Raw genomic sequence first — 14,959 nt, forward strand, 5'->3', positions numbered from 1 at the left:
CACCCCCCAGCAGCAATATTAACTTCCCCCTTCCCCAGCCATATGCTGAGCGGATCGTGCTGAGCCTGGGTGGCATATGAACTTTTTCCACAAGACTTCTGCACTATTGAGCAATTCCAGCAACCTGATTGCTTGTTTGGGGAATCAGCCAACCCAGACAACCAATCAGGTTGCTGGAATTGCTGACTAGTGCAGAAGTCTTGTGGAAAAAGTTCATATGCGTCCGGGTGTGCACTGACATCAGTGAGCAGCACGGCACGCTTCCTCCCTGAGTCCTCTCCTGCGGAACTGAAGAGCAGGGGACTCAGGGGAGAAGGGATCAGCGCTGTCAGTGTGATTACCAGCGGGGAGCTGCGGCACCCCAGCTGGTAATCACTACAGTGGTGAGCGGCCGTCGGCACGCCGCGGGCCACATAACACAAGGCAGCGGGCCGGATTCGGCCCGCGGGCCTTGTGTTTGACACATGTGATATAGGTCATCTGTAAATGTCACAACAACGAACCACATCTGCAGGATTGATAACTGCAATAGTCTGCAAATGCGGACGAAGGTACAATTATATCTAGGTGATTGATTCCTCAGAGGTAGCCCCTCAGGATAACTGACTTCAAATATTCAAATATAGCGTGTCAGAATGTCACTCAATTTTCAATGACCCTATTCTCCCTGAGGTGTATACCACAAGCTTCTGCATAGATATGCTAAATAAGCTAAATAACCCTAATCTACTAGCCTGGGCCTGAGATTTAATGCTAATTCCTAGTCACTCGGCTCAGGTAGATGGGTATAGAAACAAAATAAAGTAAAAGGAAATCAAATCAAAAAACAACCTAGCAGCAGCTCCAGCCTACCTTCAGGTCTATCACATTACTTTACTTATTTTCCTTACAACACAGGATTGTATGCCATTGGGACCTGGTGATTTTGGCTATTTTATTTTTTTTAAGTGGGCTCTGCACTTCCTCCTGGTTTAGATTGGTGACATTTAATGGAGAGTCTACTTGATAACTCTGCATTTCATCTGACATTTAATTTCCCTAAGTGAATATCATAACCAGCATTGACCTTATCAGCAATTTGTGCTACAGTAGCTCTTTGGGATTGGACCAGACAGGCTAGTTTTCATTCTCCACATGCATAAGTACCTTTGGTTGGTTCTTCAGTTCTCCTACGTTGGATTCGTTTTAGTAAGTGCTAACCATACCAGTAATACCAAAAAAGATCTGATGTTTTGGAGATGCTCTGATCTAGCCATCACAGTTTGGCCTAGTTGGGCTCAAATTTTCACAGTTGCCATTTTTGTCTTGCTTTCAATACATCCTCTACAAGCACTGACTGTTCACTCACTGCCTGATATATCCCACTGAGGTGTAACTGTCTCTGGATCATCACTTTATCTCTTAGTGGTTAGAATGTTATTGCTGCTTGTGTATTTTTAAGTAATTCAAGGATTTGTATTATTGTAACCGTATTATTGCAACTGTTGATAAGATTGTCAATGTGTTTTCCATCTGCACAATTCACAGAATCTGCCACTAAAAAGCTTAATCTGCCATATGGAAGACCACTGGTTTTACAAAATAGCAGCTATTGCATCTTGTACCATAATAAATATGTGAGTGGCTTCAGCTACAATATAAAGATGCCCCTGTGGAGTTCATACACTGTAGGAAAAAATGTAAGTACTATTAGTTTTATGCATAGAAGTTGGTTAAAGAAAGCAGATGATTTTTTTAAATTAAGATCTATGGAGGTTCTTTCCTTAACACTAGGCAACGTGATTTTTGTGTCTTAAGAAAAGTTTATTTGTTCCTGTTAGCTAATTGTGAAATATAATGGAAAATAACTTTCATTTTGAAAGTTTGCTTTTGTGGTCTGGACATTGATAATTAAAAATACGATTTTGAATTTCGAATGTTTCAAGGACATACACAGTAAGAAAAGAAATGACTTACAATCCTGAGCCAAAGTCACTATACAATACAGAGTATGTCCATACAGTTCAAAATTAATGTAAATGTCTGGTTCTTTTCGATTGAGGATTGTGAACTTGGTCACTTTCATGTACCAGCCCCTAGATGTAGTCGCCCATCATATTCTCGCTGTATTGTCCTTGATAGCGACGCTCAAACAGCTGCATGTCTTGGTGGAACCTTTCTCCTTGTTCCTCAGAGTATGCTCTCAGGTTCTGCTAGAATTTACGTAGATGAGAATCCAGGATATGCACCTTGAGCGACATCCTGCAGCCCATAGCATGGTATTTCTTCACCATTGTTTCCACCAACTCTACATAGTTGTCTTTGTGATTTCCCATGAACCCTTGAACTACAGCAACCAAACTGTTCCAAGCTGCTTTCTGTGCTTCTGTGAGCATGTCAGGAAATTTCAGACATTCTATGATCCACTTGAATTACGGTCCAACAAAGATGCCAGCTTTTACCTTGGCCTCAGTCAGTTTTGGGAATATGTTTAGTAGATTGTAGATTCTTTATCTAGAGCTGTGACAAACTGTTTCATAAGCCTGAGCTTTATGTGAAGAGGTTGCTTTGTCTGACAGTGAAGTCAATACATTCTGGCCAGTCTCGTCAATGGTAGTGTTCAGTTTTGGCTCTGCTATCCCAAATACAAAGATAGCAAGGAAACTTTGTGAAACCACCTTGAAGACCCATTAGGAAAGCAACCATCTTGAAGTCTCCAATTACCTCCCAACCATACTGATCGTACTTCAGAACTTGCAACTGAAATTTGACACTACTGTATCATAGAATGGTAAAGTTGGAAGGGACCTCCAGGGTCATCTGGTCCAACCCCCTGCTTAGTGCAGGATTCACTAAGTCATCTCAGACAGATATTTGTCCAGCCTTTGTGAGCACTTCCATTGAGGAGAACTCAGCACTTCCCATGGTAACCTGTTCCACTCATTGATCACCCTCACTGTCAGAAAGTTCTTTTTCTAATATCTAATCTGTGTCTCCTCCCTTTCAGTTTTATCCTATTGCTTCTCGTCTTTCCTTGTGCAAATGAAAAGAGGGCTGATCCCTCTGCACTGTGACAGCCCTTCAGATATTTGTAGACAGCTATTAAGTCTTCTCTCAGCCTTGTTTTTGCAAGCTAAACATTCCCAGATCCTTTAACCGTTCTTCATAGGACATGGTTTGCAGACCGCTTACTATCTTGGTAACTCTTCTCTGAACTTGTTCCAGTTTGTCTGTCTTTTTTAAAGTAGGATGTCCAGAATTGGACACAATATTCCAGACAATGTCTGACTAAGGAAAAGTAGAAGGGGATAACTACCTCACGTGATCTAGATTCTATGCTTCTCTTAATACATCCCAGAATTGTGTTTGCCTTTTTGGCTGTTGCGTCACATTGTTGACTTATGTTCAGTCTATGATCTATTGGTATACCCAAGTGTTTTTCACATGTGCTGCTTAGCCCAATTCCTCCCATTCTGTATGTGCTTTTTTCATTTTTCTTGCCCAGATGTAGGACTTTGCATTTCTCCTTGTTAAATACCATTCTGTTATTCACCGCCCACTGTTCAAGCTTTTCTAGATCTTTTTAAATCCTCTCTCTTCTCCAGGGTTTAAATGTTGATATGTGCTCCTTAACCATCACCCCCAGATGAAGGTGGAGACAACAAAATGTTTTTTTTCTGCATCTGTAATTTATATAATCAAAGGTTTTATGGTATTGTAATCCTTTGCTATATAGGGTTGTACTTGGTTTGTATAGATCTCTGTATGGCTGGCTGAAATTTTTGTGGCACCTTATCTTTTATAGAGTTCAAGCTTTTCTAGATCTTTATGAATCCTCTCTTCCCTAGTGTTAGTTATCCCTCCTATCTTTGTGTCATCAGCAAATTTGAGCAGTTTCCCATCAATTCCCCCCTCCAGATCATTTATAAAAATGTTGAACAACACTGGGCCTAGGAAAGAGCCTTGTGTTACCCCACTTGATACATTCTTCACTTGGATGTGCAGCCATTTCTGACCACTCTGAGTACGATCACTCAACCAGTTTTGAATCCACCTAACAGGTAATTTTTTTTCAGAACGCATAGTATGAGATAGTTTGTCAAATGCTTTACTAAAGTCAAAATATACTATATCCACTGCATTTTCCTGATCAACCCAGTTGGTGATTCTGTCATAGAAGGAAATTAGATTCGTCTGGCATGACTTGTTTGCTACAAACCCATGCTGGCTCTGTTTAATTACTCCATTTTTATCCAAGTACTTGCATAGATGCTGTCTAATAATTTGTTCAAAGATTTTTCCCGGTATAGAAGTCAGGCTCACAGGCCTGTGGTTTCCACCACCTTCCATTTTCTTGAAGATGGGACAACATTTGCCCTTTTCCAATCTTTTGGGACTTCTCCTGTTCTCCAGGAATTTTCAAAGGTTATGGCGAGTGGTTCAGCAATTACCTCTGCTGCTTCCTTTAGTATCCTAGGATGTAATTCATGTGGACCTTGAGACTTGAATTCATTTAAGTTAGCCATGTGTTCCCTCGCCATCTCTCTGCTTATAGATAACCTGCATTCTTTTATTCCCTTAATAGCACAGGGAAGATACAGATACAGAACAGGAATTTAAAAGTTGGGCCAACTCTCAACATCATTCTTAACCAATTCACCATTTTCATCTTGTAAGCATCCAATAGCATCTTTGACTTTTCTTTTGCTTTTGACATACCCCCAAAATCCTTTTTTATTGTTTTGTACTCCTCCTTGAGATGTACAGGGTGAGCCTCTGGAAGGGATGGAAGTTAATTTCCATTGTGGAGCAGAACTGCTTTCAGGCTTTTGTAAGAACTGATGAAAACGCAGTGCATTACAAAGTATCCCAATTTCGCTGAATACACCTGTCACGTCATGGCAGTAACAGAGTCCATCTTGAAGGGTGAAGAAGGTAGAAAAATTTGATAACGTTTTCTTTGACCTGTAACTTGCACACTATCATCCAACATGTACCACTGTTTCAGCCCGGATGTCATAATTTCTGCTTCAGCTTTTGTAAGAGTAAGATCTCTTACCAAATCATTAACATGCCTCTGATTTGGGTAGTTTGGTCTTCTGTCATCTTCGCCGGCATGGAAAGTATCAGTTGCATCTTCACTATTTAAGCTAATGTTTTCCGAACATGTTTGCATACTAGTAGAGATGAGCGAGCATACTCGATAAGGCAAACTACTCGAGCGAGTAGTGCCTTATTCGAGTACCTGCCCGCTCGTCTCTAAAGATTCGGCTGCCGGCGCGGGTGACAGGTGAGTTGCGCCGGTGAGCAGGGGGGAGAGAGAGAGGGAGAGAGATCTCCCCTCCGTTCCTCCCCGCTCTCTCCCGCCGCTCTACGCCCCCTGCCGGCAACCAAATCTTTAGAGACAAGCGGGCAGGAACTCGAATAAGGCACTACTTGCTCGAGTAGTTTGCCTTATCAAGTATGCTCACTCATCTCTACATACTAGGCATGCTTTGTGGATGTGTTGGAATGGGGAGATCAGAGCAATGTGGTCCCAGGGCCATAGATGAAGGATTGTTTGGATACATCACAGCAACTGCATTTTTTCCAACTTCGACATTTGGAGGGGTGTACGATGCACAAAATATCAGTTGGTGGAATGATCAGTTTGCTCCCACCAAATTCTTGGTATCGCAAACTTCATAGCTCTCTTTTTTTCGCCTCTGAACCAACTTTCAAGAGTTTTCTTGCAATTATTGCAGCTGAAGTGAAGTGCCCATGACTTATCTTGATCACCCACAGCCATTCCAAAATATGCTTTATAGGCTGCATTCATTTTTGCCGTTATTGCCAAAGAGCGCGTGTTTTGATGAACTCTCCGCATACATAACAGAAAGCATCTGCAGGATATTTACAACCTCTTGATGCCATACTTGCTGTTATTTTTTGTCTTTTTACATCTGTTAGTAAATTGGTGATTATTTGAATCATTAGCGCACAAAATAATTACTGTACATGTGTAATCATAAACCTGCACTAGACATATAATCTTAGTCAGCTATGTGACAATCAAAGGTTTGGCTCAACAACTGTTAATAACCATTTGTTTTTTATCCAAATAATGTAAAAATACCACAGATCTCCCGGACACAAAAAAATATTTTTTTTTGCCTAGTGTAATGAGTGATAATGGCTCATGTACACAGCCATTATACCACTCTTTATCAGTCATGTTTTGTACAATGATTTGTACCATAATTTTGGCGAGGTTCCCCAACCTATGGCACAAATTTTTTCATGGAGGGTTTTTTATGTAGTCTGTGTGCTGCCATATAAAATAAGTGTGCTCCATTACATGATGCATCGATGCAGATGTTCACCACAGATGTTCATTGAGTTTGATCTTTTGGATGATATTTTTTTGGATCCTTGTATATAGACTTATAAGTGGTTGCTATAGGAGTAATGTTTTACAGATGTAGCAATCATTAACATGACTTGCTCATTATGATAACTCTATTTATTGTAGTATCCTGAAGTTAAATTCACATTTAACAAATTTTGATAATCTAATGGTTGCTACATCCATAAAACCTACAGGTGCATCAATGGGTAAAACAAAAATTATGTAACCTCAGGTTTTATGCAGTACATACATAGAATACACTCTAAACTTATACAGAATAAATATGGTACTGGTGCTGAACAACATATGGAAGCATACAAATAAATACAGAACATCAGGGGTGTAGTGTGCACATTTCTACCGAGTGCCATATGGTCACGTCCATGAGGCTAAAAGAGGTGCCTTCTCCCTTCATGTATGTCTATAGCACTAAACACGTTTGAACATATGTGAAAAGGTCACACATGACAAAATCTGTGCCCATTTTTGGGTGCAAAATATTTCTTTAAATTTCCTATTGCAGGACTCTATCCAAGTGGCATGGTTGAGCACAGCCCTTTAAGTGAAATGATGTGCACTTGTTTTTAAGTTAGCCTTTAATTTAATGCGAGTATAATGTTTCACGTTTGCTCAGAGTGTTTTTCCAGGGAAGACATGCTAGACTCATTAAACCTCCAGCCTCGCTAATGTCTTTTTTGGCACAACATAAATGTTAGTTTCACAACTCAAAGCTGCAAAATAAACAATTAGGACACTTCATACATGGGGAAATGAGTACTTTCTTCTGGTACACATTGTCTTACAATTACATCCATACTTACATTAACATTTGTGTTTTTACCAATTTTGGATGTCATGTTTGTTAGGAACTTGTGCCAGCTTCTGTGGAAAAAGATTCATGTTTATTTGTAGATGTTCGAATCCCACAAGGACGAAGTCAAAGTTGTCAGTATTACTATAATCATCAATCTCTGAAATTTGGATTTATCTTCCCACCAAGTAAGTATATCATTATATAATTACTATAGTTAAATGTTCTATTTAGAAGGTAAATATAGATGAGCGAAAACCAAAATGCTCGGGCGCTCGTTATTCGAGTTGAGCTTTTCGTAGTATTCGAGAGCTCTATTCGAGCAACGAACCCCATTGAAGTCAATGGGGGACTCAAGCATTTTTGTATTGGACCCGCCGGGTGCCAAGCTTTTTTCTTTTTTCAACCTCTCCCTCTTTCTCCCTTTCCCCTTCCCTCTCTCCCCCCCCTCCTCCCCCCTTCTCGCTTCCTCTCCCCCCTTCTCGCTTCCTCTCCCCCCTTCTCGCTTCCTCTCCCCCCTTCTCGCTTCCTCTCCCCCCTTCTCGCTTCCTCTCCCCCCTTCTCGCTTCCTCTCCCCCATCTCGCTTCCTCTCCCCCATCTCGCTTCCTCTCCCCCCTTCTCGCTTCCTCTCCCCCCTTCTCGCTTCCTCTCCCCCCTTCTCGCTTCCTCTCCCCCATCTCGCTTCCTCTCCCCCATCTCGCTTCCTCTCCCCCCATCTCGCTTCCTCTCCCCCCATCTCGCTTCCTCTCCCCCCATCTCGCTTCCTCTCCCCCCATCTCGCTTCCTCTCCCCCCATCTCGCTTCCTCTCCCCCCATCTCGCTTCCTCTCCCCCCATCTCGCTTCCTCTCCCCCCATCTCGCTTCCTCTCCCCCCATCTCGCTTCCTCTCCCCCCTTCTCGCTTCCTCTCTCCCCTTCTCGCTTCCTCTCCCCCCTTCTCGCTTCCTCTCCCCCCTTCTCGCTTCCTCTCCCCCCTTCTCGCTTCCTCTCCCCCCTTCTCGCTTCCTCTCCCCCCTTCTCGCTTCCTCTCCCCCCTTCTCGCTTCCTCTCCCCCCTTCTCGCTTCCTCTCCCCCCTTCTCGCTTCCTCTCCCCTTCTCGCTTCCTCTCCCCTTCTCGCTTCCTCTCCCCCACTTCTCGCTTCCTCTCCCCCACTTCTCGCTTCCTCTCCCCCACTTCTCGCTTCCTCTCCCCCACTTCTCGCTTCCTCTCCCCCACTTCTCGCTTCCTCTCCCCCACTTCTCGCTTCCTCTCCCCCCCACTTCTCGCTTCCTCTCCCCCCCTCTTCTCGCTTCCTCTCCCCCCCTCTTCTCGCTTCCTCTCCCCCCCTCTTCTCGCTTCCTCTCCCCCCCTCTTCTCGCTTCCTCTCCCCCCCTCTTCTCGCTTCCTCTCCCCCCCTCTTCTCGCTTCCTCTCCCCCCTCTTCTCGCTTCCTCTCCCCCCTCTTCTCGCTTCCTCTCCCCCCTCTTCTCGCTTCCTCTCCCCCCCCTCTTCTCGCTTCCTCTCCCCCCTCTCTTCTCGCTTCCTCTCCCCCCTCTTCTCGCTTCCTCTCCCCCCTCTTCTCGCTTCCTCTCCCCCCTCTTCTCGCTTCCTCTCCCCCCTCTTCTCGCTTCCTCTCCCCCCCTCTTCTCGCTTCCTCTCCCCCCCTCTTCTCGCTTCCTCTCCCCCCCTCTTCTCGCTTCCTCTCCCCCCCTCTTCTCGCTTCCTCTCCCCCCCTCTTCTCGATTCCTCTCCCCCCCTCTTCTCGATTCCTCTCCCCCCCTCTTCTCGCTTCCTCTCCCCCCTCTTCTCGCTTCCTCTCCCCCCCTCTTCTCGCTTCCTCTCCCCCCCTCTTCTCGCTTCCTCTCCCCCCCTCTTCTCGCTTCCTCTCCCCCCCTCTTCTCGCTTCCTCTCCCCCCCTCTTCTCGCTTCCTCTCCCCCCCTCTTCTCGCTTCCTCTCCCCCCTTCTTCTCGCTTCCTCTCCCCCCCCCTCTCCCTCTTCCCCTTGCCCCCTTCCCCCCTCTCCCTCTTCCCCCTCCCCCCCTCTCTGCCGCTCTCCCCTCTCCCTTTCCCCCCCCTTCTCACTCCCTCTCACCACCTCACCCCCTGTCCCTCTTATGACTGCTACTATTAACGCCAGTTAGGATAGGGATACTGATGTGAGCGTTGATTGGGATTAACATGATGCCAAATGTCAAGGCAAAGTCCGCAGAACACAGCAAGAAATATTGTTCTGAGGACACATTTAATTGATAATTTTTGTGATTAGTTAAAATAGATATTTAACACAATTTTTGATGTACACTAAGGGCTTCTTTATTATCCTAAAATTATATGGTATTATATTTTACAATTACATATAATCTAATATTTGGGTGAGTAGTTAGGCAATGATTTTCACTAACACTTTAAAGAGGAAAGCAAGAAGAATTTAGCTAAATTGTTGTCTGTTTCCAATGATCAACTTTTTTCAGTAGCCCTTTTGATGAGGTTAAGGCATGTTAGAAAATAAGATACTATGATGCTTGGACAACAGAGGGGTGCACTGTACCCGGTATTAACAAAAGTGTATTAGATGTTTTGTGAATCAACTCATATGAAATAGATCCTGTGCAAATAATTAACATCACTCGAGTTTCTTTTGTTTCATTTGAGCCCTTCTTTATTTAGTATTTATGGACTCTCTATTGTGTCAGAGCCGGGTATCGCTTGAGGATCCTCTGGTACTGTCAGCCATTCTGGTCAGACTGTAGCTTTTACTATTGCATCCTCTGTATGACATACAGTATGTTGCCCTAGAAAACTCCTTCTTTCTGAGATAAGTGAGCTAAAACTATCAAAACTATGGTAGAATACAACTTGTGTAGGACTACAAAACAGGATTATAATAGACCAATTTTACATTACTATTTATATTAAAATTTTGGTTTTTATTTTAGGCCACAAAAAATCTAAAGATGATGGATATTCAGGACTTATAAACAGCAATATGATCCCAATGTATCCTGCATTTCAAGGTTAGCTTTATTCCTTAGTACTGGTTTGTTTGATATATATTCATCTTTTTTTGTAAATTCATGTTTTACGACATTACTAGTTTACTCTTATTTCAACATTCTGCCCTAAAGAAGTTAATTATTAAGAAACTCAAGGTCAAAGTATTATGGATATTTGCTTTGTTCAGCAACAGTCCTAAAATGATCAAATACACTGAATGAATGAATGAATGAATGCACTCCCCATGTTAATCAGATAAGATTCGTCATAAAATATCTTTTAATGCATCTGAGGCTACACAACAACTTTTTGTACTTTAATAATTGAGTGACATCTTGCAATTCAATGTATTCTTCTGTACTGCAGTTGGCACTCTATAGTTTAAGCGTAGATGAATTTTCAGGTGATTTTGTAGAATAAGCTGTCACCTATACCCGGTTTCCCCAAAAAATAAGACCTACCCTGAAAATAAGACCTACCCCAATTTTTCAGGATTTTCAGAGAGGCTTGAAATATAAGCCCTAGCTGCATTACATAAAAAAGGCAATACATTACCTAGCAGACTCGGTCCACGTCAATACAGTGCTTGATGAACCAATTACGATGGCTGTGATTGGTTTATGTAGCATCACATTGATTGGTTCTCAAGCGCTGCTCAGCCAATCACAGCCATCATGTTGCAGAGGCGGGATTTATGAATTGACCAATCAATTTTGTGGCTCAGCCAATTCATAAATCCTGCATTCATAACGCGATGGCTGTGATTCTCTTATTTTTAGAGAAATGCGGTACTTGTGGAATGACCCCATTTGTAGCTATTATATTATGTGCCCCTCATTTATTAGTGGTTTTTACCTCCAAGTTTCATTTCTAATTGTTAGTTGTCCTTGAACTTGGCTGCATGAGTGGGTGTAGAGTAGCTGCAATGGTGTCTCTTATACACTGGACAGGATCACTTTTTCCTCTTCTCTGTTGTGGATCTAGCACAGTAGTAGGACAGTGAAACACTTACTAGAAGCTGTTGCAGAAGCGCCTGTGGGTTCATACTCCTTTCTCTCTTCCTGGAGCTTCTCCCTCTTCCCTTATCTCCATAGACTTCTTTGGACAGCAGCTATAACCTGTAAATCAGAAAAAGCGGAAGGCAGCACAACCTCTTAGTGAACAAACGTGGATAAACCTTTGGTACACGTTCCTCACCAATGGATCCGGACTTGTAGATCCTCACACCAGGCAGGAAAGTTTCAAAAGGAGGACCAGCACGCTGGATAACTTTAGTAAGAAAAGTACTTACTTAGTATGTGAGGTCGAAACGTCAGTCTTTTTATGCTTATGTACTGGGGAAATAAAAGGAGATTTTTCTAAGTAAAGTTATCCAGCGTGCTGGTCCTCCTTTAGCAGCTATAACCTGATCTATAGGTACAGATGAAAATCTGTCTTTATTTCTGTCTTTCTCAAAAAGGATTTTGTCACTGAATTGAGAGTCAGAAGTGTCTGATAACTGAAGAAAGAGGCATCTTTCTGTAACAAGATATATATTACAGAGTTTATTTCTGCTTTTGGTGAAGGAAGGTTGTAATGTTTAGTGGAGTCTAATAATATAGTATGTGTGCAGTATTACTGCTGATGGGAGAATTTCGAGTTTGTATAGTGTAATAAAACAAAGACTAATAATATGCTTTATAGCATTTATAGTAATTATCCATATTGACCTGAAAAAAGACAGGACTGGACATGCCCTAGCTGGCTTCACTCCCATTGAAATCAATTGCTTGCTGAAGCCAGCTATTACACTTCTGGCACTTCTGCCTCTGACACCTGAGGATGGATGCGGAAGTATAATAGCCACTTTAGTTCCCATTGATCACAATATGAATGGAGTCCGCTAAGGCACATAATAATAATTAATAATAATCTTTACTTGTATAGCGCTAATTTATTCTGCAACGCTTTCAAAGCATGTGGTGAACACAAATGAGACAATTACATGTGGTATACACTTATTTGGAGACAGACGTGGTGGGGGTGGTTCAGGAGGTACAGGTGAAGGAGATGAGGCACGGGGAGTACAAAACAGTGCAAAAATTTTATATGGTATTTAATAGGGAACAGAACGGAGGGGGGGGGTGATGGTGAGATACAGGGGCAGATGATGTATACGATAGGAAAAGTGAAAGGTGTGGGGAGCCACAGAGCGGGGCAGATGATGTATACGATAGGAAAAGTGAAAGGTGTGGGGAGCCACAGAGCGGGGCAGGGGGCATGTTGTGGAGCGGTGGGGCTGTGGCATTGGATCAGGGGATTTGGTATGCCTCTCTGAAGAGATGTGTTTTTAAGGTGTGTCTGAAGTTCCGTGCGTCGGGGATTGTTTGGATGTTTTGGGGGTAGTGCAGACCGGTGCTGCTCTCTAGAGGTCTTTGAGGTGAGCATGTGAGGATCGAGTTAGAGGGGTCTTTAATCTCAATGTGTTGGCTGACCAGAGTGTGCCAGCTGGGTGGTGTACCTCTCAGGAGAGAGGCGATCTATGGTGGTGCGGCGCCATGGAGAGCTTGTGGGTGAGGGTGATGAGTTTGAATTTAGTTTTGTAGTGGATGGGTAGCTAGTACAGCGTCTGGCATAGTGCGGAGGCATCTGAGAAGTGGCTGGATAGGAAAATTAGTCTAGCTTCTGCATTTAGTATAAATTAGAGAGGGGTGAGTCTAGCGCGGGGAAGACCAATGACCAGCGAGTTACAGTAATCAAGTCTGAAATGGATGAGTGCGAAAATGAGTGTCTTTAGCATGTCCATGGTAAGAAACGGACAGACTTTAGCAATATTTCTGAGATGCAGGTGGTATGTTCGGGCTATGGATTGGATGTGGGGAGTGAAGGAGAAGTTGAAGTCCAGTGTGACTTCTGCCCCCTTTGATGCATATATTACTTTTATCTAATCTATCTGTATGTATGATCCCAATTTAGAATGTGCTCCGTGATTTAAAATGCCATCCAGTATATATCTTGAACAGGCATTCGAGGGGGCATACTGCTGTACAAAATGTGAGCATGTTGCACATTGGAAAGCCCAGATCCTGAATCTAAATGCGTGGCTTACAACACTGAGAACCATTGTAAACTTGCAAAGGAGTTTGTAGCAGGCACACTCTGTGGCAGATATGGAGGTGGATGGTAGTTAGGGTTGCAACCCAGCCGGTAATCCACTGGCCTGGCTGGTATTTTTCCTCCCAGGCCGGTGCTGGTATTTTTTTTTCCCCGGTCCTATTGCAGGCCGGTATTTTCAGAGCCTGCACTGCCCCCTAGCACCAGTTAACTCTCCTCCGGTAGCGGAAACTTGCAGAGCCAACAGCTCCCAGGGCCTCCGATGATGTCATGTCATGTGATACCCTGTGTGGAAGGAGTCAGGGATCACATGATCACAGGGGCTAAGTAAATGTAGGACTCTGCAGCGGTGGTAGGACTCTGCAGTGTTGTGTGTGATGTGTAGGGGTCAGAATGGATGTAGTGGAGTTGTGTGTGGTGTGTGTGGGGGTTAGGATGGACGTAGCAGAGCTGTGTGTGTAGTGTGTGTGGGGGTTAGGATGGACGTAGCAGAGCTGTGTGTGTAGTGTGTGTGGGGGTCAGGATGGACGTAGTAGAGCTGTGTGTGTGGGGGTCAGGATGGATGTAGTAGAGCTGTGTGTGTGGGGGTCAGGATGGACGTAGTAGAGCTGACTGTGTGGTGTGTGTGTGTGGGGGGTCAGGATGGACGTAGTAGAGCTGTGTGTGTGGGGGTCAGGATGGACGTAGTAAAGCTGTGTGTGTGGGGGTCAGGGTGGGCGTAGTAGAGCTGTATATGGGGGGGTCAGGCTGGACGTAGTAGAGCTGTGTGTGTGGGGGGGTCAGGATGGGCGTAGTAGAGCTGTGTGTGGGGGGGGGGTCAGGATGGACGTAGTAGAGCTGTGTGTGGGGGGGTCAGGATGGACGTAGTAGAGCTGTGTGTGTGGGGGGGGGGGTCAGGATGGATGTAGTAGAGCTGTGTGTGTGTGGTGTGGGGGTCAGGATGGACGTAGTAGAGCTGTGTGTGTGGTGTGTGTGGGGGTCAGGCTGGATGTAGTAGAGCTGTGTGTGTGGTGTGTGTGGGGGTCAGGATGGATGTAGTAGAGCTGTGTGTATGGTGTGTGTGGGGGTCAGGCTGGACGTAGTAGAGCTGTGTGTGTGGGGGTCAGGCTGGACGTAGTAGAGCTGTGTGTGTGGGGGTCAGGCTGGACGTAGTAGAGCTGTGTGTGTGTGAGGGTCAGGATGGACGTAGTAGAGCTGTGTGTGTGGGGGGGGGTCAGGATGGATGTAGTAGAGCTGTGTGTGTGTGGTGTGGGGGTCAGGATGGACGTAGTAGAGCTGTGTGTGGTGTGTGTGGGGGTCAGGCTGGACGTAGTAGAGCTGTGTGTATGGTGTGTGTGGGGGTCAGGCTGGACGTAGTAGAGCTGTGTGTGTGGGGGTCAGGCTGGACGTAGTAGAGCTGTGTGTGTGGGGGTCAGGCTGGACGTAGTAGAGCTGTGTGTGTGGGGGTCAGGCTGGACGTGGTAGAGCTGTGTGTGTGTGAGGGTCAGGATGGACGTAGTAGAGCTGTGTGTGGGGGGGGGGGGGTCAGGATGGATGTAGTGGAGCTGTGTGTGTGGGGGGGTCAGGATGGATGTAGTGGAGCTGTGTGTGTGGGGGGGGGGTCAGGATGGATGTAGTGGAGCTGTGTGTGTGGGGGTCAGGATGGATGTAGTGGAGCTGTGTGTGTGGGGGTCAGGATGGATGTAGTGGAGCTGTGTGTGTGGGGGTCAGGATGG

The 14,959-nt window shown here is 44.7% G+C and overlaps 1 protein-coding gene across 2 annotated transcripts in view; it reads left to right on the forward strand.

The window, feature by feature from the left end:
- Positions 1–14,959, forward strand: part of ENPP1 (ectonucleotide pyrophosphatase/phosphodiesterase 1) — a 109,867-nt gene that overhangs the window by 80,078 nt on the left and 14,830 nt on the right. The window contains exons 20-22 of one of the 2 annotated variants that reach the window (XR_010793000.1): positions 1,528–1,679; positions 7,280–7,366; positions 10,094–10,171. Coding sequence is in view for 1 of the 2 variants with exons in the window: in XM_066605564.1 (XP_066461661.1) it covers positions 1,528–1,679; positions 7,234–7,366; positions 10,094–10,171 (363 nt within the window). In the remaining variant the exon portion in view is untranslated. Of the gene's footprint in view, positions 1–1,527; positions 1,680–7,233; positions 7,367–10,093; positions 10,172–14,959 lie in introns of both variants that reach the window. The other variant, XM_066605564.1, reaches the window with a different exon arrangement.

The sequence above is a fragment of the Eleutherodactylus coqui genome, chromosome 1 (assembly GCF_035609145.1).
Source record: "Eleutherodactylus coqui strain aEleCoq1 chromosome 1, aEleCoq1.hap1, whole genome shotgun sequence".
Classification (NCBI taxonomy): domain Eukaryota; kingdom Metazoa; phylum Chordata; class Amphibia; order Anura; family Eleutherodactylidae; genus Eleutherodactylus; species Eleutherodactylus coqui.